Source organism: Periplaneta americana, chromosome 3 (genome assembly GCF_040183065.1).
Source record: "Periplaneta americana isolate PAMFEO1 chromosome 3, P.americana_PAMFEO1_priV1, whole genome shotgun sequence".
Classification (NCBI taxonomy): Eukaryota; Metazoa; Arthropoda; class Insecta; order Blattodea; family Blattidae; genus Periplaneta; species Periplaneta americana.
In genome coordinates this window covers 45146885-45173290 of record NC_091119.1, presented here as the reverse complement: position 1 = coordinate 45173290, position 26406 = coordinate 45146885, and the positions used below count along the sequence as shown (strand labels likewise).

Below are 26406 nucleotides of genomic sequence, written 5' to 3'. Positions count from 1 at the left end.
CTAAGCTCCGACTGCAAAAATAAATATAAACTTAATGGTTGTCAACCTGGAACCTGCATTATCATTTTCACATCATCACTAATAGCTTCGAAATTATATATCGTGTATAATTTGTCTTTGCTGTACTTTGTGTTACATCTTAAACTCCCACCCAGAATGGTATTATCGAAATTGGTGATGCCCAAAGCCCATGTCACCGGATTCAAATTGATTGGAATTTCCCTATCCAGGCTTTTGAAGATTTCTCCAAAGTTATGGAGCTGGAACCAGAGAACAGATTGGCCAAATCCCTTGCTGAGCAAATGAAGACCAAATGTGAGCCTAGTGTGAAGAGTGTGAGGTGAGTTAGTACCAGCTTTCTTTCTCTTCAGCCCTGTGCAAGTTCAATGGAAATTAAATGGTTTACTGGAAGACTGAAGTAATCCTCGTAATTTGGAAAGAGGAAGAATTCTTATATGAGACCTTAGGTGGAAAGAAGAAAAGTTCTTCACACAAGATAATGGGCTCCTTGTTTTACAGCTAATTTATAGTAATTGTTTTTGAAAAATATTGTAACTTTTTATACAAAACAATAATGTAACTTTATTGTTACGACAATAATCACTTTCTATAATTGAATGTAAACACTCCCGTCAACAATGGGATTTCCACTCCATATAGTAACACAGTATTCGTTATTGCACTCCACAGACGACAATGACAATTTACTTGGATTATTGAGAACAACAATGTACTGCTAATCTTAACTAATGTTCACAAAGCACTATTTACAAATCAGAACTGTCAGTTCTCAGTTCACAGTTTGTTTGCCTTGGCTAGTTCTTCTAGCTCAGTCACTCGAGTTCACAGTATCTCGAACCCAAGTCTTCCAGAGACAGTCCACTGAACTTCGAACTCAGGTCCCCCAACTGCAGTCCACTGCACAACGAACCAAAGACTCCAGATTCGCCACACTCTCCAGGATGCTCCCCCAGTTGCACAAGTCGAACTCCGGTCTCGAAGCTGTCTTCACTGCTACACTGACTAGCTTGCTCCAAAAACTGCAACGACTGCTGTCAGCTCACTTGCGTCTTTTATTTATAACTAGACCATAGTTTCCGGAAAGTACGATGCTCGAAATTTCTCCAGATTCCGCGAAGATGGTGCCTCTCGGCTTTTCTGGATTTCTCCCCTTAGTCGCAGGCACATTACTTCCGCCTCTCTGCATGGAACAGCGTGCTGTCGTTCCCCTTACGTCGTGCCCTCAGCGCTCCACGGAGCTCGCTTCTGCCGGACGTGCACGAAGTTCCCCGAAACGCCGAGATTATTCGGCCTGCCGTCACAATATGTCCAGCTGTTTTGTTTTACAGCTAGTTTGTAGTAATTGTTTCTGAAAAATATATGTCCAGTTGTCTTGTTTTACAACTAATTTGTAGCAATTATTTCTGAATAATATGTCCAGCTAATTGTTTTTTTAAAATATGTCCTGCTGCCTTCTTTTACAGCTAATTTGTAGTAATTGTTCCTGAAAAATAATGTCCAGCTAATTGTTTTTGAAAAATATATGTCCAGCTGTCTTGTTTTACAGCTAATTTGTAGTGATTGTTTTTGAAAAATATGTCCAGCTGCCTTATTTTACAGCTAATTTTTAGTGGTTGTTTCTGACAAATAATATGTCCAGCTGCCTTGTTTTAAAACTGATTTGTAGTGATTGTTTCTGAAATATATATCCATTGAATTGTGGAATTTGTTGCAGGATGACCATTGAGGATGAGCCCACTGGTTTTGTATTTCCTGCTGCGTTGCCGAATGTGCCAGTGAATGAGTGGGGACTGGCAAAAATTATGTGTAAGTGCAGTGGCACACCCTCCTGGGCGCGCAGGACTCCACCCAAGTGTAAGACATGTCTGCGTAAGCGTGCCGAGAGAAGAGCAAAACGAGAGGAAGAAAGGCGCAACATAGAGGCTTCATCTTTTCCTTGTGAGGGTGATAGCACCACCTCTGATTCCAATCCCAGTCAGATGCAGACCGATGAAAAGGGAAGTGGGGACATGAGGGCCACAGAGAAAGTAACCAATGAAGTGGGAAACGACCTAAGCACAGGTGTGAGAAGTGGAGAAATGATGGAGGAAGAAGGAGCAAATAAATTGATGTGCAGGAATGATAGGACTGCTTTGAGTGATGATAGCAATATTGTCATGGAGGAGCAAGCCAAAGGGGTCTCTGAGGCTGTAGAGAATGACCTCGAGAAAATTGCTCCAGAAAACAAGCAAGAGATTGTTGCAGAAAGACAAGAAAAAAATGAAGATACAAAGAGAACCAGAAAAGTTCCATCACCTGAAGTCAATAAATCAAAGAATACAAGAGAAAAGGTGTCACCTACCAACAGAAACAGTGAAAACAAGCAGATAAAATGTGCGCTGGAAGCAAGTACAATAAGAGAAGAGAGTGCTGTGCCAGACTTAGACAGTGGTAGTGAGAAAACGCGAGTTAAGGTGGCCAGCAAGTACAAGAAAAATGTGAAGTCTGAAAGACAACCTCAGTCCTGCCATGACAGTGAATCAGATGTGTTGTGCTGTGGCAACAGTGATGTATCCATCACATCCCCATATGAATTCATGAGAGCGTGGCAGGCACTCAAGAAGGATGTAAATCTGTCTTCACATGCTCAGGTGCTGAGAGCTGTTCCACCAGCTGATCTTCCTTCTGGTAAGTGTACCATTAACTTCAGAAAGCCGAGTGATATGACGTTTGGGTTAATTGGTGTGTGTTTTAGAAATAATGAATCATTACAGTGCACCATTAGCTGAGTGTTTAGCCAAATGGGACTAACCATGAAGCAGATTTTGTGCACTTAGCGAGTACAGTGAAACCTCAATCCATCATTTTTAGGGGAACAGGGAATAAAAATGATAAAAAAGTCATAAAAATTACCGTATTTAGACGTATAATAGATGCAACAGAATTATGGCTGCATCCAATTGAGGACCGTTTTTACAAAACTTGCTAACTGCAAAATTTGCAAAATTGAGATTTTGGTGGATTCGTTAACATAAAGCACGCCTCTACACGATGTTAAAGTTATCTTAGTAAAATTGAATTATTTCTCTTCATTATAGTGTGTCTAAGTGTGATGGTTGCACTTATAACCTATTTGTCTCCATTCAGTTTTTTGTCTCTCCTGTAAAATTTAGTTTTTTCAGTTAGCAAGGTTTGCAAAAATGGTCCTCAATTGTTCCCTAGACAATTTAAGGGCGAAATACCCACATAATCGAGGCATTTCATTTTTAACAAGTATTTTAAATAATGTAATATCACAATGGACATGTCTTGTAATATTTTATTCTTCTTTGCATACTTGCGTTAGAAAAGCCTATTTTTTGCTTAAATAGGGTATAAAGTGAACAATTAAATGATTATTGATGACACTAAATGCACCTTTATTAGAACACTATGTACACCATTTCTTCTAGAAAAAGTCTATGATTAGCTTTCGTTTTGTGCACATTTTACACCTGAATTCTATAGTGAATTTCAGATAAAAATGATACTGAGATAAGCAGAACGGTGGAGTTTTACCACCTCTCACACGATTGTACCAGAACGGTGGAGTTTTATCACCTCTCACACGATCGTACCAAGTCATGTGTGATGAGGATAACATACACATTACAAAGTAGTTCGCTATTCCTTACAAAATGTTGGTCATTACTGAAAATTTACCTAGACACAAATGAAGTAGGCCTATATGAAAATCATAGACTTAGATTCCTGATACATTCAGAATGCAGATATGTGTTACCACATATTCATTCCCATAAAATTAATACTGCTATTTAAAGTAGGTGGGCTTCTGTTAGCCTATACTTTTGCATTACATGCAACTAGAACCTGCGTCACAAATTAGGCCAGGGGTTTCCAACTGGTGTGTTGTGCAGTCCCATGAAGTGTGTCATGAAATTTTGGAATTGAAAAATAAATTTTATGTCGTCCAGAAAGTCTCTTTGCAACACATTTTTTATTGACAAAAGAAGTCTTTGATATGGTACATTTTATTTTGAGGCAGGCATTATCAATGAAATATGAAGACCTGCAACAATGTTCAGATCAATTTTTCTGCCTGGCGATAATTCTAATGAAAGGGAACACTTGCAACAGTGCTTAGTAATATTCGTTTACTCTTCCCACTTAGTAATAAATAGAATTTAGAATCGTCAAAACATATTGGTCAGTTTCAGTATATAGGCCTAGTATGTGTAAGCGGGTGATCAAACACTTTTGATAAAATAGTCGCACTATTTATTTAGATTTTATCATGGACAAATTTTGAATTCAAAAGTCAGAACATTCAAATAACTCCAAAGACAAATAATAAACTAAATAATATGATCACCAACTCGCTTAATAATTCTGATAATTTTTCCAAAAGTGGAAAATATATAGTCCACGCAACTTATCTAGGCGCCTGGGTTCCCTAGTGCTCTCTCGCTGCCCCGTAGCTATCTGCTCGCTCCTGACCGTCGCTGCAGCAGTTGTACGTACAGTTACAAAAACCTCATTCGGTATTTAATTTCAGTGCATTCCATTGCATAGTGTAGGTGAAAGTATATGGTTTCACAAAATAACAAACATAAATAAATTACATTTTTCTTATTCTGTGTGCTATACAGTATGATCACAACTCCAATTATTACAATATTCGTATCTGGCCGTCAGCTACTGATGGTAAGCGATGCATGAAGTCTTTCAACTAGAAGCACAGGTCTGTAGTTGTGGGTTTCCAAAAAGTTCACTTTCAGATACAGTCATTATCAATATTCTTCTTCTTCTTCTTCTTTTTCTCCTCCTCTTCCCTTCTTCATTATCATCATCATCATCATCATCATCATCATAGTCATCACTGCTGGTGTCGTCTAGACTTATTATAAAATCCATAAATTATTAGGGAAAGCAAGTAAAGAGATACGTTCCAAATAAATCCCGAAAAGACAAAGTATATGATTATGTCTCGTAACTAGAACATAGTACAGCAACAGTAACAAATGTAAATGACACTCGGAAGAAATTAAAAGCAGAATAAATAGGGAAAATGCCTGCTATTATAAGGCTGAGAAGCTTTTGTCATCCAGTCAGCTCTCAAAAAACTGAAAGTCAGAATTTATAAAACAGTATCGGTTCTGTATGGTTGTGAAACTTGGACTCTCACTTTGAGAGAGAAACAGAGGTTAAGGGTGTTTGAGAATAAGATGCTTAGGAAAATATTTGGGACTAACAGGGTTGAAGTTACAGCAAAGTAGAGAAAGTTACACAACGCAGAATTGGACGCATTTTATTCTTCACCTGATATAATTAGAAACATTAAATTCAAACGTTTGAGATGGGCGGGACATGTAGCACGTATGGGCGAATCCAGAAATGTATATAGACTGTTAGTTGGGATGCTGGAGGGAAAAGACCTTTGGGGAAGCTGAGACATTGATGGGAGGGTAATATTAAAATGAATTTGAAGGAGGTAGGATATGATTACTGTAGAGACTGGATTAATCTTGCTCAGGGACCGATGGCGGGCTTATGTGAGGGCGGCAATGAACCTCCGGGTTTCTTAAAAGTCGTAAGTAAGTAAGACATTTCTGTTTTGCCTCTTGATCGCAACAAACAACCACTGACCTTATTATCTCCCTCTCCTTACTGTGTACGCTATATTAAAATTAAATTATGGTTTATTTAACGATGCTCGCAACTGCAGAGGTTATATCAGCATCGCCGGTGTGCCGGAATTTTGTCCTGCAGGAGTCCTTTTACATGCCAGTAAATCAATGACATGAGCTTGTCGCATTTACACACACTTAAATGCCATCGACCTCAGCCAGGATCGAACCAGCAATCTCGAGTATAGAAGGCGCGTATAATCTTGTTGCATCTCGTATTACTACTGGCCATTGTATAAATATGGCTTCACAGAACGCAAAATTACTAATTACAGATCACACTAAGCAAGCAAATGTATTTTACCCGCTTAGTAGAACATCTTTCCCTCTCTTGCCCCGCTACCACTACAAGCAACCCCGCTACACCCCGCTTCTCCGCTCTTTTAGCTGCCCAGATAAGTTGCGCGAACAGTAAATTAAACTGCAAAAATTGTCCCATGAAATACGTATGACAAACACAAAGAAATTTCCGTACCCATTATAATGAACATAAATCCTATTTTAAATATAATCGCAATAAATCAAAATTTGCCCTCCACCTTATCGAAAGAGGTCACAAACTCACAAACATTAATGACGCCCTAACTATAATACAAACTCTAAATAAATGTTCTAAAATAGACACAATTGAGGAATATTTTATTGCGAAAGAATTTAATCAAGGAATTCCACTTCTTAATAAACTACTTTCTAACGTACATAACCCTCTATTTAAAGTATTTAAATTCATCAATAATCATAAGCCTCCATAACCTGTGCTTTTCACCCCACCCACCATTCACCTCATTCATCCCCTCCCACCAAATGTAATATCTTCGTACGCAGATTGTAAGCACGATGTGTTCTTCAGTCTGGCCGCTACATCCAACGACATAACCATGCAGGTCTCAACATAATACGTAAGTTCTGCATACAAAAATGCTTTACGGTAAAAATCAACCATTGATTATAAATAAACAATATTAATTTCTCCTTATTTGACTCTTTCATTCGAATAATGTTGTTGTTGTTATTTTCTAATGCCAGGCGTTTGACAATAAAGTCATTTGACCTCTTGCACTCCAATATTTTTCAACGATATTATCATGACCAGCCACTGAAGCACAGATTTTGAGGTGTTCCGAATCCATTTCTTGGTTTGAGTTGCACAATGGACAGTTAGGGGACTGATATATTCCAATTCTATGCAGGTGTTCGGCCAAACAATCATGGCCTGTTGCCAATCTAAATGCAGCTACAGACGATTTTCGTGGTAAATCGGGAATTAACTGTGGATTTTGATGCAGAGAGTTCCATTTTTCCCCTTGGGATTGTGTTATCAAATTTTGTTTGTTGAAGTCTAAGTATGTAGATTTAATAAATCTTTTCACAGAGTAATACGTAGATTTAGTAACAGGTCTGTAAATAGCAGTGCTGCCCTTCTTTGCTAAAGCATCTGCATTTTCGTTTCCCAGGATTCCACAATGGGATGGTATCCATTGGAATACAATTCTTTTATTGAGTGATATTAATTGAGAGAGCATTTTAGTTATTTCTGATGTTTGAGATGAAGGTGTGTGTTTAGAGACTATTGATAGAATAGCTGCTTTGGAGTCTGACAATATAACAGCATTTTTAAATTTACTGATGTGGCATAGAAGATTCCTGAGACTTTCACTTATTGCAATGATTTCTCCATCAAAACTTGTTGTTCCATACCCAAGAGATCTATAAAGTGAGAAGCTAGGTCCAATGGACCCGTCGACCAACAGCAGGTGTGGTCCTCCAGACATTCTGGGGGTTGTGTGTGAATGAAGTAGCCACCAAAACATTAAAATATGGTGTTCACTTAAATCGGATGCAACTTGCCATTTTTCACTCCAATATGAAATGAGTACCATTAAGGTAAAATTATTCGAATAATGTAATCTCTAACATAACACAAAAGTTTGTATAAAAAAAATGTTAGAATAATAATCATCTGTTACAGGTAAATATAAGAGTAATTCCCTTGTTTGATTCTCGTTTGAACATTTGCAGTCATATATGGCCTGGTTGAACCACACAACATGCATCATTCTTCCTTTTGAAAGAATCTGTCACTAGCATTAGTCACAAGAATCTACAAATAACACTACAGCCAATCAATATTAATGGTGTTCCCATACATCAGTTTTTAATTTTAATCTTTCAGTGTTACATATAAACTATTTAACAATCAGCAGTTTACATATTTTAACCATTTTATATGACAACTGATTTTTAACCATGAAATTGTTTGTATATATATATATATATATATATATCTTGTAACATCACAATTTAATGATCTGAAGGGGCAAATCACTGCTGAAAACGTTTGATTTAAAATCGTTCTATATGTTATGTGAATAAATAATCATATAGCAATTGATAAGCTATCTAAGACGGCAAATAAATTATTTAATTCCTACATTCAAGCTTATCAGAAACTGAACAACATGCCTTTAAAATTCGTGCAGTTATCCGATTTCTGCATGTTCAGAAGCAATCTTCAGCAGAGATCCACTGCCAATTGTGCAACGTGTATGGACCCGACATTATGAGTGAGAGTATAGTCAGATGATGGTGCAGGCAATTCACTGAAGGGAGAACCAATATGCACGACAAAGGTGTGCGGCAAGCAGTGTTGCACAACCAGCACTTCACAATTTCGGAACTCTCTGATCAATTCCCCCAGATGTCTCCCTCACTGCTGCACGAAATCGTCTCCCGGTGGCTTGGTTTGCAGAAAGTGTGTGCAAGATGGTGCCAAAGCAGCTAACAGGTAAACGCAAAACGAAACGTCTGACCACAGTGTTGACATTCCTCCAGCAGTACACAAAGAAAGGTGACGAGTTTCTCGACAATATTGTCACTGAGATGGAACATGGGTGTCGCATGCCACACCAGAAACAAAACGATCCATCCATTGGTGGCATAGTGGTTCACCTGTGAGAACCAAATTCAAGCAGACAATCTCTGTCAAAAAAATCATTTGCACTGTCTTCTGGGATCGACGTGGTGTCCTCATGTGCGAGTTTTTACCGCAAGGGGAGACCATTAATGCTCAGCGGTATTGTCAGACATTGCGAAATCTGAGGAGGGCAAGCCAGAACAAGAGATGTGGAATGCTGACAAGAGGCATTATGCTTTTGCACGACAATGCCACATGGAATCTGTTGCTTCAGTTTGGATGTGAGATCTTCGACCATCCACCCTACAGCCCCGATCTCGTTCCAAGTGACTTTCATCTCTTCCATCTCATGATGATGCTGAGGTACAGATGGCAGTGACTTCATGGCTCAAGACGTTGGCGGCAGACTCCTATGACACAGGCATACAAACGTTGGTGCACCAGTACGATAAATACCTCAATAATGGTGGTGACTATGTTGAGAAGTAGCTAGTGAATCTCTGTAAATAGTGCAATAAATATTTCTTACTTATTGATATTTTTGTTTCCTTTATCGGCCATTGGAACTTACTTCCTGGATGAATCTCGTAAAACAAAGTATGAGTGCCAGCTTTACGAGTTTCCACATATTAAAATAAATTACTGTAAACATTTTAAGTGTTTCAGACAAAAAATTTCTCCTCCTTTCTGGTAAAATACATTTTCTACTTTCCTAATGAAGTACTTGCTACCAAATTCTTCTATTAGAGCACCAATCTCCAAGCACCTAGCTTTGCTTTCGCATGTTCCCTGAACAGCAGACCTGAACTGTGTAGTAGAGTTGGATGCCACTGAACTATACTCCATACATATCTACACTGACTGGGTTGCTTGGAGACTCTAGGTAACCAAGCACAGGACTCTTAGTAATAAGATAGTCAATATATTTAAATTCTCTTTTCCTTCAGTTGTTGGCAACAAATTGGACGGATCTATGCTAAGCACCATTCTGATCTGCTTGGAGAAACACTTCAATCCAGAACAGGTGTTGGACTACCTGAACCACCTGGTGCAGGTACCCAGGTTTAGCGTGGTGAGCATGTTCCTGGAGCCCTCGGAAAAACAAGGTACATGTGACATAGTAGGCTTCGTAGTGAACCTTTATGTAAGTGCCTTCAAATCTATTGAGAAGTTCTTATGTAAAAATGTTACGTTGCAGCAATGTGCCAGTTATTGGAGAAACTCAAAAGCCTTGGCCATCACCCATCTGATGAAGTGTGGAAAGCATTCTCCTGCTGATACACAGTGCAAAAAATTAAGCCACGAACAGGCCTTGCATTCGTGTACATTACTACTTGATAGTGATTATCATGGTGACTAAAACCAATACATACGAGGACATATTTGCAGTCATAGTTATATTTAAACTCTGTGATTGTTTCTTATTTTGGATTGTGATAGAAATTGTTCTCCTACAAAATCACTCTCTTCGCGAAATTGTAAGGCACAATTGAGAAATTAGCCATGGGACCCATTGAATCTCCTATTACTGTGCCTGTGCGGCACCAGGTAAGCAACCGTGATACCTATTTGCTTCAGTTGTGAAGACGAGCAATGTATCCATTCGTTATTTGGAATTTTGTGCTGAAATTATTTTATGAAGGAAAAGTAATAGTTTTACATCTATGTATTCAAAAATGAAAACCAACTATATGGATATTTAATGAGGTACAGTTACGTTGCTTTTGGTGCTGCAAATTTAAATTTGTCCATGGTGTAATAGGATTGCTGGATTACGAATTTACTACTAAAAATATTGATACATTGTGATATAACAAACTATATTGAAACTAGATAACAAGAAAGATTATTGCTGGTGTTGTCGGGAAAAGTGTATCGAAAATAATTAAGTAAAATTGACTTTTTTCTTGTGATGGCAATAATGCTGATCATTATTTAAGAATAAGTTGTTCTTGTTCCTTTCAATCAGAAAACAAAAACTTCTTGATTAAAGTCATTTGAACCTCCATCATCCCTCTCTTTCCCAAATCAGTTCACAAAACTCTCACAACAGACTTATATGTCTTGAATTACTAGTCATTTGTTTGAAGTTCCAGGATTACAGAATAAGAAGAGCTTATTAATGCAGCATAGTGAAATGAGTGGTGCTCTAAAATAGATTGGTGAGTTTTATTTATTAGTTTTACTGAAATGTAAGCATTGGTACTTGTTCATGTGCGTCTCTGCTTCAGTTGTGTACCCATTTACATAAACTTAACCTAACAATGAGTTCAGCATTGTGTGGATTTTTGTGTAGGCCTATATCTGATAGAAGTTATCAGTGTCCACCTCGGTTCATGGCTTAAGTTTCATATTTATGTTAAAGAAGTTTATTCCAAAATAAAATATGCTTTTGATACTAATCAGTCACCAAAAATTGAAGCGTCGGCTGGAACAACGTTGTAAGTTACAAAATTTTCATTCGGCGTGTTTCCGTGTAATAATGTTCTATGTCATGTTACCTTGCTATACTCTTTGGCTTGTAACTGTCCATCAATGCAGTACGTGAAATTTGTCCACTCAAAAGTTTGCTACCCCATAAGAACAACGTTGTACGTGTACACAATTTTGCAGCTCCTGTAAATTTTACCAAATGTAACTTATAACATTGTTCCAGCCGACGCTTCAATTATCAGTTAAAATTGCTTTCATTACAGGAAAAATGATGTGAAATATACGAGTTGTAATAGTGATATTATAAATTTCACCATCACCACTTAGTGATTCTGATTAGATTTAAGTCTAAATGAATTAATATTCTTAACTTATATCACTAAGAAATAATCAGATTGTAATCATTATTCATTAAAGAGAAAATCTTTCGATAATCATAATGCTGTTGTAAATCTTCAATATGAATGGCTTTCATCATTGGCTTAAGTGTAAAAAAAATGGAGGGGCCAGTTTAAATTGATTTAGAGTAAATTTCTCAAAATTCTTTTAATATATTACAAACATAAATTTTCTCTACCTTTCGTTCAGGGTTATTACAAATGAAATGAATATTGTATAAATCAGGTCTGCACAAGGTTTGCGCTCTCCGAGCCGGCTCACAGCTCATGAGCAGAATAGAGATATTAGCTGCGCTCTGTATAAGGGTGGACTGGAAGAAGGGGTGGATCTCGTACAAAATAAACACAAAAGGAAGTACTATTACGATTGCTTATGAAATGGATTCCCTTTCAGTGTTTGCAAAACTATCTTGGACTATTATTAGTTAATAAAGAAATATTTATTTTACAGAAGTAATAGAAATTCTATAGCTACTTAAATGTACAATATCATTTTGTTATATTTTTATTTATCAGTACATCAAAACGATGCTGGGTAACTTTCAGTGCTGGACCCCGGACTTATTTCACTGGCATTATCACCTTCATCTCATTCAGACGCTAAATAACCTGAGATGTTGATAAAGCGTCGTAAAATAACCTACTAAAATAAAATAAATAAAACATCAAAACGAGGTTTTATGCTGTTGGCAGCTGAAAGGAACAGTAGCCTACTGATCATAATGAAACATCAGTTACAGATGTTCGTTGTTTGCCTTTATTAAAGTTGATTATAGAAAACAGTTGCTCACAAATATAAATGTTGAGCTAAACATAGCCATCATTTTCACAGCCAGTCTGTGTAGTCGTGGATATTATTGCTAATGTTTAGTCTTGTAAAACTCAACCAGGCTAGTAGTATTATTCAAACGATCTTTAGCCCTTAGGTCACATTGAAGATCAATAAGTTCGAGCTGTAAATCATTAAATGTTAAATGTTATGTTCTGTCTTTTAGATTCCTCCATACTGTACTGTAGCAGTAGGTAAGCAACGTGAAACATTTACTGAGAATAGGCCTACACACTGCACTCCACTAGTTAACCGAGTGGTCGTTTCCCTTTCCTCTACCTGTAGCAAGTCTATGTCATTCTGACGTATCTTCCTCTCCGTTTCGGCGAGCGGTAAACACCACTCTCCTGCTCTAAAGGAGCGTGCGCGCTCATTGAGCGCTGTTTGTGCAGGCCTGGTATAAATCAAACTATTATACTGTAGTTGTAGACTAGTAACTTGCGTGATTTTGTAGGAAATGTCTTGAAGATTTTAACAGCAAGTTAAAAATATCCTATGTGTGCAACCTTTGTAACACAGCAGATATCAATATGATAGTTAAATTCATCCCAACTCGTTGGAGCATGTCAGTGTTAACATTGTCAACAGCTGTACTGATGCTTTGTTTCATTTCATTTACATTTACAGGAAGTGAAGGAACAAAAACTCTGCCTTTGATAGATCCCTCAAAAAAAAAAGTCGCAGGTCGTTTGATCCAAACTTCTTGATGTCTTAGATGTGAGTGCCATGTTCTTATCTGTTGAATGATCAATCCATTATCATGGGAGATGTTCATCTAGATAATATTGAATCTCTCCGTGCCAGTGAGGTGGAGCTCCATCTTGAATGAGAATGAATGTTTTATGTCTTTCTGGAGTTGAGGCATTAGCCACACTTTTGGCATATTGACATAAGTTGCTGCAGTTACTGTCTGTTCTTCAAAAAAAAAAAAATTGCCATACGCCTTTTCATGGGATGTCATAAAGCACACGTGCTCCATTGTTTGTCTAGATATTTCATTGCCCCATATTCGCACATTGTGCCTACTCAGTTTTCCACTGATTTGGAAGTTTGACTCATCATTGAGTCATGAGTCAGTCAAAAGAAACCATCTACTTGTTTACTATCGGTACGTGCTGGCACAACCATACAGAAAGCACTACATGCGTTTTTATTGTCCTCACTTAAACCTTGCACTAACTGCAATTTGTAAGGACTCAGTTTCATCTGTTTACATAGAATTTTTCACACAGTCCATTGTGGCATTTGTAATTCTAAACTTGCCTTTGTAGCAGATTTTTTGGGCTGTATTGATATGCAGTGCAAACATGCTCAACTTGTTCCTGTGACATAAGTGGTCTTTCAGGACATTTCCCTTTACACAAATATCCTGTGCTCTGAAATTTCTTGTTCCAGTCATAGATAGACTTCCTTTTTGGCGCATTACTATATCACAAAATGTCTTTTCTATAGTTATCGCATTCATCTTGTTTAATTGAGCATGTGACTCAACAGCCAATGCTGATGTAACAAGGAAATGCAGTTGTTCAACTTTCATTACTACAGATATTGGGTATCTGTCTATTTAACAGTTTTGGTTTTATGTAATGTTAAAAGTGTCTATATATGGTCGTGTTAGAGTGAGTAATGAATGAGTTTTCGAAACAAAACAGTGTAAACATTTTGTGTTGTGTTTTTCTTGCAAAAATTCAATTAAATTTGTATAACAATAAACTTTTTTTTTTTTTCATAAACAGAATTTTAAATTTGACTATAACTTAATACTGCACCATAAAAGAGTGAGATAATATTCAGAAATATAAAATAAATCTTAATTTTCAAATGAATTGAAGTATTGCATTTCTTGTGCCAGTCAGTGTATATGTTTTTAGCATTCCTTATAACCGAAAAAATTGTTTTTGAAATGCTGTCTGTGTATAAAAATTTATCTTACCTTACACCATCAGACTATTTTGTTCATATTCAGTTTCTGGAAATCCATTCATCTGGAAATTTATGCAAATTAAATCTAATAATTTTACATACGTACATACATACAATCATTCTCATTAATTTAGTGGTCACCATATTGATCATTGATTCTGAGGTTCGCTGGTGGAGAGTAATTGATTTTGAAGGCCAAAAAAATCCTTAGGATGGTTTCTACCTGAGAAGGAAGTAAAACTGTAGATTCAATGTCGTAGATTTAAAGTGCATACCAGTAGTAGAATCTTATTCATAATTGAAGACTCCAAGTAAAATTTGTCAGCTATTTCTTACTCATCGGCCTGGTAGCCTAGTTGGTATAATGCTGGCCTTCTATGCTCGAGATTGTGGGTTGGATCCCGGCCCATGTCGATGGCATTTAAGTGTGTTTAAATGTGACAGGCTCATGTCAGTAGATTTACTGGCATGTAAAAGAACTCTTGCGAGGCAAAATTCCGGCACACTGCCATCTGCTGATATAACCTCTGCAGTTGCGAGCTTTGTTAAATAAACCATAATTTTATTTTTTATTTTTTTAAATTTCTTACTCACATTGAATTTAAATGCAGAATATCCTCTCCAGTTAAAAACATAGTCAAATATTACTATTGCTGTACACACAAACGTAAACTGCCAAATTTATACATGGGTTACAACTCAGGTCACTGAACAAATAAGCTAATAATGTTGTAAATATAATGGCTTGTCCAGAGAAAAAAATTTTTTTTTGTTCCATGTTTTTGTAAAAGTGATCAACAGCATAGAGGTGAGAAACTCACCTGAGCAAGGTTATGGGGCGTGAACCAGAAGCCATCAGGATTGACAGCATTGAACAGCTGATATCATTGGTTAGGTTAAGGTCACTTGCAATTAGCTGATATTTATGGAGAGATGAGATGTGTTGTAAGAGCAGCACCTCAGTTGTACTAAGAGCACTTTATGAACATCAGGTTAGTGCATGTTCAACATTTTTTTTCTCTTGCCCAAAAATTAAGATTCAGATTAAATCATTGATCCGATCAATTACTACTGTCCATCCTACAAATACGAACAAGCATGAAATAATTATTATATTATATATTATAATTTATGACATTAAAATGAAAGTAAGAAGTGAAGGAAGACTTTATTAATCTTGTTTGTATAGTCGACTGTGCTGTACCAGCTGTTATAAGTTTGGCAGCTTATATTGTGTTACATATACATATATGTGTGTACGCTTTTTTAATACCTGAAAACACGGGAATTTTACTTGAAGCAAGTAAGGAGATAGGTTTGGAAGAAATAAACCCTGAAGAAACTAAGTATATTATTATGTCTCGTAACCAGAACATAGTACGAAATGGAAATATAAAAATTGGAAATTTAGCCTTTGGAAAGGTGGAAAAATTCAAGTACCTCGGAGCAACAGTAAGAAATATAAATGACACTCAGGAGGAAATTAAACTCAGAATAAATGTGGGAAATGCCTGTTATTCAATTGAGAAGCTTTTGTCATTCAGTCTGCTTTCGAAAAATCTAAAAGCTAAGAATTTATAAAACAGTTACATTACCGATTGTTCTGTATGGTTGTGAAACTTGGACTCTCACTTTGAGAAGAACAGAGGTTAAGGGTGTTCGAGGATAAGGTGCTTAAGAAAATATTTGTGGCCAAGAGGGATGAAATTACAGGAGAATGGAGAAAGTTACACAACGCAGAACTGCATGCATTATATTCTTCATCCAACATAATCAGGAACATTAAATCTAGACCAGCAGTCATCAAAATCCTGCACACTCGAGCTAGCGTCTCTTACCCGCAGTCAAGACACTGCCCTAGCGTGCAATCGTCACTGCTGGCGGGTATGCTGTCTCTCTATCCCTTGTGCATGATGGAGCAGAGTTCCTTACCTTCCATGCACTCTACCCATTTCAGCGAGTGCTGACGGCCACTGATCTAGACATTTGAGATGGACAGGACATGTAACATGTATGAGTGAATCTAGAAATGTATATAGTATTAGTTGGAAGACCTGAGGGGAAAAGACCTTTGGGAAGCCGAAGCGTAGATGGGAGGATAACATTAAAATAGATTTGAGGGAGGTGGGATATGGTGGCGAGGACTGGATTAATCTTACTCAGGATAGGGACTAATGGCGGGTTTATGTGAGGGCGGCAATGAACCTCCAGGTTCCTTAAAAGCCACCTGTAAAATACAAAAATTGATTTACTCAATCAGCTCTAATTTTCCTCTTTTGTGAATATGAAAACCGAGAGTCCAAAATATGTACATTAGATAATATATTTGCAATTTGTGGAATTTATGTTATGCTAAGTTTCTGTGAATGGGCAGTTAATCAGTACTTCAAGGCTAGCAATCATTTTTTGTCCTAAGATCACACATTACCAACGAACTGAATTTGTTCTGGCTAATAGTTATTGATGCTTTTCCTATTACAAGTGACAACATACAAGTTGTGATCAAGGATTGATCTCAGGCATTTACCACCTCACTATGGAGCTCGTTATAGTAAAGTGCCTGGAATAGGAATGCGTCATTGTACTGTGCAAGTCATGTAACATGTAAGCCAAATTTAATGCATAATGTCGAGCCTGCATGATTTTACATTAGAAGGCCTGACAAACAATTGAATTGAAAGATGCAAAAAGATGACATGTTACAAAAAACAAATTCTACAGGAGACAATAAAAACTTTATAATTCCTGCAAATCATGTTTTGTATATGTATAAAAATTAAGTTACCTTTGCCAAAAATATGTAGACTGGCACAGGTAATTTAATTTTTATAAGTATACCCAACATGATTTGCAGGAATTAGAAAAAGTCTTCTGTAAAATTTGTTTTTTTGTAACATGCCACCTTTTTGCATCTTCCGATTCAATTATAGTCCACATATCTAGATAATGAATATATGCTTTAACAGATAGTTTGATGGGCTTCCTCAGTGTTATCAACTTTATACCTCAGTTATGAGCATTGTAAGTCTGTAATATTTGTTTACATTTGGAGAAATTTTATGCCAGTTATATAGTAAGTAGAATTTGTTTAAATATCATTGTTTTATTACATTGTGATTGTTTTAACTGCTGGATATTCTGTACATGTGCACCATGGGGCAGACAACCGCATTGCAACAACAACTGGCAGTGCTATGTCAAGACAGAACTTGGAGTATTTGTAACATGTAAGAGCAAATAAACGGACGTCCAATAGATTACTAATGTGTCTTGTTTGCAAGCCTGTTCTCTCCAATCCAACTCCTTTAACCAAGTCGAGCTCTGACAGTGATTTCGTACCTTGACATTGAAATCTCACAAGGAACATCACTCAATGTTAAGAAAATTTCCAAACAGTTTATACACCATTCTAAAGAGCATCCTCCTGCGATGCAGATATGAACGAACTAGAGAGAGTTAAAGAGGCGGGGCTGAGGGTCTGTGCCATCCAATGGGAATCTATTACGTTTGACCTGGTGACGCAAGGATTGAACAAATTAATTCTCCTGTGATTGATAATGATAGTTAACAAAGTAAAGTTCGAAACACACGTTTCTTGCACCAACTCTACTTTACCAAAGAGAGTTGATGAGACTCACTTTCTTCCATATGAAATTTTATATGTACCAATTGTTCTTCTAATACAACAAAATTGTTGAAGGGGAATAAGCAGGGACTGTCACATTATTTGTGAGTACATGTTTGATTTTATGTTTATTTAGAGTATTTCATACGCATTCATTGTAATGTGTTTAAAATTTCCCCTCCCTCTGACCACTCACCCGTACACTCACAATATTACTACCGGTGGCTATGTAAAATTAGCAGTTTTAATACATCCCAGAATTATATTTCCAAATTGATATATAAATTGTTTAGACCTTTGCTTAACATAGAATTGCTCGCTCTCACACTGATTCATACATATTCAATCCTTGCGTCCAACACGTCAAATGTAATAGACTCCCATTGGATGGCAGGGACTCCCATCCCCACCCACCTCTTTAACTCTCTCTAGCTCTGAAGATTATTATTTTTTTGGTCCTACAGAATATATCTATTATGGTAACAATATTAGAGGAAAAAAATTTGCTCCTGCGCCAGGGATCAAACCCAGGATCTTGGTACTACGCACCAAGTGCTCTCACCATTGAGCTACGCCAAAGTCCAATCCACAGCACGGATCGAACTCCTCTCAACCCTGGCGCCGGAGCGAATTTTTCTCCTCTAATATTAATTGTTACCATAATAGATATATTCTGTAGGGCCAAAAAAAAATAATCTTTAGTAAATTCTTCTAGCAACAATGCATATTTCTGTACAGATTACTGTGCACATTACTGTGGAATCCCGGCCACCAAGTCACTCAACTGAGTGCGCTCCTTGTATAATGGCAATTGACTTGATAGAATGTCAACATACATGCCCAACTTGGAGCCAGGCCACAAAGGGAAAAACACTGGAGGAGGGGAGTTCGATCCAGTGCTGTCGATTGGACTTCGGCATAGCTCAATGGTGACTTGGTACATAGAACCAAGGACCCAGGTTCGATCCCCAGCGCCGGAGCGTGGATGTATGTATGTATCCACTTCACGTTACATGATTCAGGTTCTGCATATAGCGGGTAGATGGCAGGATTGCGAGCCATTTTCTAGTTGCACACCACTTCGGCAGGCCACGTACATGTGTATGTCATGTGCTAGGGTGAGTGTATGTGTAAGTGTAGTGTATGGAATGAGTGATGATAATGATGAAAGGGAAACCCAGTGCCGGCATGTAGCCTACTCCTGTCGAATAGCACCAAGGAGACCGCCAGGTTTAATGTCCAGACGAATCACTATATGATGTAATTTGTAATTAGAATGATTACTGTGGAAAAATATTTAGAAAAGAGGACATTAGAAGATAAAATTACTGTCACTACTACAGGAATATTCAGAAAAATCTTTGTTTTATTTTGTTCTTTCTTGTCGAGAGTTTAATCACTTAGTTATGTTAATTGTTATTCAGCAGTCTACTAGGCTTCTTCCAATGCATGAGTCAACTATTCCTCATTATTTGTATCATTAAAATGCAGGATGATACTGAGTTGCCTCTGTGTTCGAAAAGAATCACCAACTCACCATTGTAAAGAACCCTTTTTCTACACGATAAGAATATAGTTCAAGAAATGTTAACGTGCATGTACTTAAATTCCTAGTCAATTGGTTCTTTGATTTCATTATAACTAAATCAAATTAATGGCAGGAATAAAACAAAAGATAACATTGAGAATATTTATTTCAAAATATTGAATTTTAAATCTGAGCTTGCGAAGAAATGTTCCTCAAGTGATTATCATGGTTTCTGATCCAGTTGCAGCAGCCATTTTGCCAATAATATATAAATACAACACGTCTGTTAGTGCCCACTAACTTTGTATCAGCCAGCTTACAAAATTTCAGGTAAAGTATTTGATATATGTTTTTTATGAACATAAAACGAAAAGTAGCGTTTTTTAAATGTAACATGAAATGAAGCTGTGCTAGAAAGAATACTTCTGAAACTGATCAGGAAGAGAAAGAAATTGCTGGGGCACTGGCTAAGAAGAAAGTGCTTACTGAAGGATGCACAGGAAGGAGTAGTGAATGGAAGAAAAGTTCGAGATAGAAGATATCAGATGACAGACAACATTAAGATATATGGATCATATGTGGAGACAGAGGAAGGCAGAAAATAAGAAAGATTGGAGAATGCTGGGTTTGTAGTGAAAGACCTGCCCTTGGGCAGAACACTACGAATGAATGAATGAATGATGTATTTTTAAATTGTAAAACATAATTTATAATTTAGGTAATTTGTGATTTTGTCTATTTTCTCTTAAAATTGCGCTGGAATTATAAATCTGTCATTCTGTTTCTACTCTTTGTGAAATTAGAGCATAAGGTAGTTATCACAGTATTGCTCACTCTTCTTCATAGTAAAAATATCCAAAGTGCAAGAACTTGAACTTACGTAACTGTAACATGTAAACTCTAATTTACATAAACTATATTAATTAACTATGCCATTTCATATAAATACATTAAAGTTATACATACAAGATTAAAAAAGAATCTAAAACACACATGTAGTCTCTACCAGTTCAAATAATAACTCGATTTTTTTCTTACAGTTAACGAGGGTGAAATGTTGCTTTGCTTGTGCACTATATCTTCCTTCGATATACCTTCTCTTTTGCATGGTAATGTAAATTGAGTGTAGAGATTCAGCAGAAAATATACTGCATTATCATTGATTCCAATGTATAAATTATGGCCTTGAAATAAAAATACAAAATAATTGTTCTGTAGCCATTTTTTTTTTATTGTTTAGTACCATATCATTAAGACAAGAAAGAGCAACACACACACATAGAGTAAATATATACAACAATTTTTGGCAATTTGGAGAATAATTCGCCAGTGGAATATAATTGTCTCAGATAATGATTCGGAATTTTATCATCCTCAACAACAACAACAACAACAGAGTTAATTTTGAATTAATTGTTTCTTTTACCTACCTATACTTTTTCCTCCAAAAATTCTATAATCGATTATTAATTTTCAGATACGATTTTCAATCATTCATACAGTCTTTTATTTATCCTATTATTTTTTTCTTAATTACAAACAACGTACTTCTCTACTGCCATATTGTTTGCTCTTCTTGCCCAGAAGTGACTAGGAATTTAGCTTGATGCTCTCAGCTGACAAATTTTCATATGTTTATCTATTCAAAATTTATGTACTGCATGAAATATTGAATGAGTACAGTAGCCTAATTATATGTATCCCATCACAACTTGCATCTCGTCTCTTTTGTTTATAGATTGTCATAACCAGATCTTCAGACCAGGATGTTTAATTATTTTGCACATGGGATAATGCCAACCAGAACTTCACATGTCAGAAAGAAGTTTGGAACTCAACCTTGTCGCATTGGAGTGACTCCTCTCAGACACGCAGGAGGAAAACCATGTCGGACATTACTTTCTGACGAGAATCCTTGCAAACTAACTGACCTTTTCATACCACCTCCTTGGTTTTGGGCAAGTCTTCAGAAGGCAATTTGTTCCAGGGCTGTTCATCAGCTGATCCAAAGAACATGTATAATATCCACGTCACCAGGTAAATGGCACCCGAGATGTAGAACACAATTGCCCATTGGCTGAGTGTTTGCTGCAATGTCAAGAACAACACATTACCCATTATGTCACATAGAAATGTTAGAGATACGAGAGCTGAAACCATTGTGCTAGTTCCATATTTAATTATTTGTGCTATGTTTTAATACTTAGGTACTTCTTTCTTTCTTTCTTTCTTTCTTTCTTTCTTTCTTTCTTTCTTTCTTTCTTTCTTTCTTTCTTTCTTTCTTTCTCCCACCCCTACAGTAGAGGATAAACAGCATTTATTTGTACGCATGTGTTATGTTAGTGTAGACTGCAAATCACGCTCCTGACTCAGGAAGTTTTTGTAAACAGCCTGTCATGTTAGAAATGATGCTATGATATGAGAGAGCGAATAAGCAATTAATCACATAATAATAATAATAATAATAATAATAATAATAATAAGAAGAAGAAGAAGAAGAAGAAGAAGAAGAAGAAGAATTTTATTTCCTTGGCAGTAGAAATATTGACCACCAAAAGTTATTGCTTCATTAGTTTTATATCACTTATCAGACAATTGAGGGGAAAGGAATTGACAAACCTACCCTATTATCTCCTGACTTAGTTGCCTCATGAGTGATGCCTTAGTGGTGTCATTTATGAGGTTGCAACCTGTCTTCGAACAGTTGACTAAACAACAATATGAAATATTGAAAATGAGTGCCACGTCACTTGTCATGTTATTGTGTCCTGCTTTCTTATGGAATGTCTTTTTTTTTTTTCAGATAAAATGTCTTGCTTTTAATTTTTTCATCTATGTTGTAATACAGCTGAGTCTAAAAAAAATTCTGTAAAGACCTAAATAAAAGAGAACTTTTCAACAATTATATATTTATCGTACAAGACAAGCAATGGAGGGTTCAAATATGGACTATACCAGGGGCGAATGCTAGTCACAAAAGTTAGGCTTGCTCTTTTATTCATAGGGGAAGATGGGAGGATATAATAATTCATAATTAATAAAAATAATCAGACCCGCATAGCCTAAATAATTTATTTTATAATTACGAAATCATTATGAGTCATGGATCATATTCGCTTATCAGATGTAGAAGTTCGATATAATATAACAAACATGGCCAACAAAACAGTTTATCTAGTTTTTTAGACTCTGCCAACCAATGCATATTGTTGTATTGAGCTGCACTGAATGAGCGCACATATTCTCTATAATTTCTGTCTTCTCTTGAATAGTCCTTCGGGAAAATGGATTTAATAATGTTTCAATAACACACAATTCCGAACTCGTTGCAATACTTCAAATTAATGTTTAAGAATTAATAATACATGCAGCAGCTAACATATGCATTCCGCTCATACAATTACATTGCACTCACAAATCACAGCATATTTCCGCTGTCAATACTGCTCTATGTAATGTTAAATAGTCGTTGGTGTAGCTCTCGGACCAGAGCTTCAAACAACACATAACAGAAGCATGTGCGCCTAGGACGGACTAAGGAGGAAGGCACTTGCGTGCACATCATATTCTCGCTATTTCTACGTCTTTCCTGTAGCTCCGAGAAACGAGCAAGCGTTGCGATACTTCCGGTGTGCAACCTGCGGATGGTATTACGCCTATACAATGTTCCAAAAATCAAAATAAATTTTAATATACGTAATCCCATTTTGGAAAATACACATTCTACGAAATATTGGGGTTGCGCAGCAAGCATAGCATGCCCTGAGAAATCGCCCCTGGACTATACCCAGCAGCCTAGTAAATGAAGCAATAGCCACCTTCTGTCTCATTATGGTATGTGACTTAGGTAAATACCTACACTGCATTGAAATAGAACAAGATCTACACTTCAGTCTTTGCAATAACAGGGAAGACATGGATAGCAGCTACCTCAAAAAATGTACAGCACCAGTGATGTGATATGCCATTCACTGAACTGTAGACACAATATGGCATAGCACAGGATCATAGGTTTTACTTCCATTCAGATGAGCCCATTGTATTGACCTTGGCTTGATTTGAATGAAAGAATCTCGAATCTAATGGCAAGTTCAGTAACAAATCACCCACAGAAGATTACTAGAATTTACAAAACAAAATGTTTAGGTAATTTCGTGTAAGAGAATCCTTTGATACAGACCTTGCCATTAATGAGAACACCTGTGATGGAGGGCGACACGATTCCCATGGCGTTGAGCATGGTGTAGGAGATGCCAGCAGTTGTGCCTGCGAAGTTGTTGCCGAGGTCCACATGGCTGATGAAGCTGCCACCTTGGTAGATGCCTATCATGCTCACAGATATGATTAACAGGACAACAATGACTGTGGAGTTGCAGCCCATGAATGTGATGATCACGAGGCAGACAGCACAGCCCACAGCACCTGTAATGGAGACATTCATTCTTGCAGCCTGACAGTAAGTACGTTATATGTTTCATTTTACTCCATATCTAAAAATAAGGCTTTTATATCCCTTTACTAGGGATGCTGCATACTTTGAAAAGAAATTGGTCCAGCAATTATGCACAATTAGGCTGCTTTTTATATGTAAAATTCAGAAAGTTTAATATCCTGTGCCAAAATTTCATATTTATTGTTATCATCATCATCATCTTCATCATCATCTTGATTCGTGATTTTTCACCGACTGTTGTCTTTGGTTTCAGTAGGAAAAGATCAAATTCAGTGAACTGTATTTACGGGCTATTCCATATGAAATCGATCAGTAAAAAACCTCGCATTTTTTTAATACTCTAATTTTTTCCCTATTTATACAAGGTGCTGAGGACAGTGCATTTTCAAAAATATACTATCGAAAGTCAAACGGTTTTTGTACTATTGAGCGACAAATTTATAAAAACAAGCCACTTTCAGCGCTCAGAACTCTGGAACCATTTACTGCAGAACATTGAACAAGAGCTTATTTTGAAGCTGACATTTGGTAAGTTATGTTAAGAAATAATCCTTATTTTTATTGTATACAGAAAGACAGATAATTTGATTTTACTTACTTTTAGGATTTTTGCCAATTTGTAAAAATGTAAAAAATATTGAGACAAAACCTTGCATTATTAAGAAGGATTCGGCATTGTTTGCTTAGTGGCTCGGCAATAAGTTTCGAGGGTATTAAATAAATCATTTTCACACGCCTAGACTTGAACGGTGCAGTACCGCACACACTGGCTGAGAGCTGAAGATAAGCGAGCATTGGGCGTCATTGTACTCCTGTGTTTATGAAAACTTGTGATAAAGCTAGCCCAGCTATGCACTACTAGACGAAACATCACGTGTTTATCTCCTGGCCTTGCTTGTCTTGGCTAGCTCCCGCCTCACAGTCAGCTGGTAACTTCACGCGCGTACTATTTATTTTCTTTATTTGATATTTTCAATACTTTCTTATCAATGGTGCACCAGTATGTGTTTATTTGTACTTTCAATGCGGAATCTAACCATATATTTTAAAAATATTTTTTCGTGGTCAAAGGCGTCTTAATGAAGAAAAATCTAAATTTCTCCATTTCCATAAAAAGTAAGAAAAACTGTTTACATGTCAATATAAACTTTAATTTCTCAGCATCAAAATAAACCATGATTTTGTTTCATTGTATTTAAAAATTGCAAGGTCAATTTTCTCTATATTTCGATCGATTTGAGATGGAATAGCCCTTACTGTCCTTCGATCCCCGGTATACTTTCAATTTGTAAGTTGTGTTATTCATTGTTCGATACACTGTTTTCACACTAACTGAATAACTTTATGATATCTTTACTCTGTTGCAATGATTCTTTAGATTGTCGACCTGGTTGGCGAGTTGGTATAGCGCTGGCCTTCTATGCCCAAGGTTGCGGGTTCGATCCCGGGCCAGGTCGATGGCATTTAAGTGTGCTTAAATGCGACAGGCTCATGTCAGTAAATTTACTGGCATGTAAAAGAACTCCTGCGGGACAAAATTCCGGCACATCCGGTGATGCTGATATAACCTCTGCAGTTGTGAGCGTCATTAAATAAAACATTAACATTCTTTAGATTGGACAGACTTAGCCCCAGTTTCACCAACCTGTGTTAAATATTTAACATGTCATTAAGGCAGTTTAACAATAAACTTAACAGAAGAGATGTTTCATCAACTGTTGTTACTGCTAACATTATGCTAAATCTACTGTTAAATTAACACAGCCTATTCCCACAGTTAAATCTTTAACATCCTGTTACAGCGTGAATCATGGCTGCCAGGGAGCAGATGTTACAATCTACATTATTATATCGAGATATATCTACAGTGAAAACAACTAGCTGCAATTACTACTTCAGGAATTTTAAATGAATAGAATAGATTATGTTCATCAATACTAAAATGATTGATATTAATATTAGCACTGCATCCGCAATAAAGAGAAGAAGTGTGCTTATTAACGTAAGCCTTAATGTGATTATTATTCCGTATTAATTCTCAGATATAATTTCTGACTTTCAAAACGATATTTCTTTACTTCACTGATTTAACGGTTTATATGTAATTATCACTAATGACGTGTGGGAATATGTTTAATGTTAATGCTTACTATTGTATTTAGCATCACAATCATGTTCATTTTCTATTGGTCAATTTGATTCTGAATAATTAAAAGAATCTTCGCACCCATATCATCAACTGAGAGTGAAAGCACCACCACCAGTTTTCGGACATTCCACTGTATCTTGTGCATGATCCTTCTTAGCATTTCTCTTAATACTTTCATAACATTGATTTGTTACATACTTCGCGTTTTCACATCCAAATAGCGATTGAAATCTTGGGTTAAAGAAACCCATGCTTATTCCTTTTTCCCAATGAAAGTTTCATCACTACTTTTATCTTCAATTACATACTTATAATTAATTGCTAGATCTACTAAAATAATTATGTTTCTCATATGAGGTAACATTACTGCTCCTTATACATTGCTTTTTCTCGATTTCCGTTGTAATTATGTTAGTCTCTAATACTTTCATAATGTAAAAAATAAAATTTTCCGCTAAAACAAATGA

General features: G+C 36.5%; 2 protein-coding genes across 7 annotated transcripts in view; one reads left to right on the top strand and one right to left on the bottom strand.

Annotated features, from left to right (window-relative positions):
- Spag1 (Spag1 axonemal dynein assembly factor) overlaps positions 1–16375 on the top strand; it is a 329300-nt gene extending 312925 nt beyond the window's left edge. For all 5 annotated transcript variants that reach the window (XM_069820425.1, XM_069820424.1, XM_069820423.1 and 2 more), the window contains 4 exons: positions 231–340; positions 1736–2688; positions 9549–9707; positions 9800–16375. In XM_069820425.1, coding sequence (XP_069676526.1) covers positions 231–340; positions 1736–2688; positions 9549–9707; positions 9800–9879 — 1302 coding nt within the window. In that variant the 3' untranslated portion in view covers positions 9880–16375. The remainder of the gene's footprint in view (positions 1–230; positions 341–1735; positions 2689–9548; positions 9708–9799) is intronic.
- The window catches only part of LOC138695993 (putative inorganic phosphate cotransporter), a 24692-nt gene continuing 14497 nt past the window's right edge, over positions 16212–26406 (bottom strand). For both annotated transcript variants that reach the window (XM_069820445.1, XM_069820447.1), the window contains 2 exons: positions 23518–23759; positions 16212–21425 (listed from right to left, as the gene is read on the bottom strand). In XM_069820445.1, the coding sequence (XP_069676546.1) occupies positions 21273–21425; positions 23518–23759 (395 nt within the window). In that variant the 3' untranslated portion in view covers positions 16212–21272. The remainder of the gene's footprint in view (positions 21426–23517; positions 23760–26406) is intronic.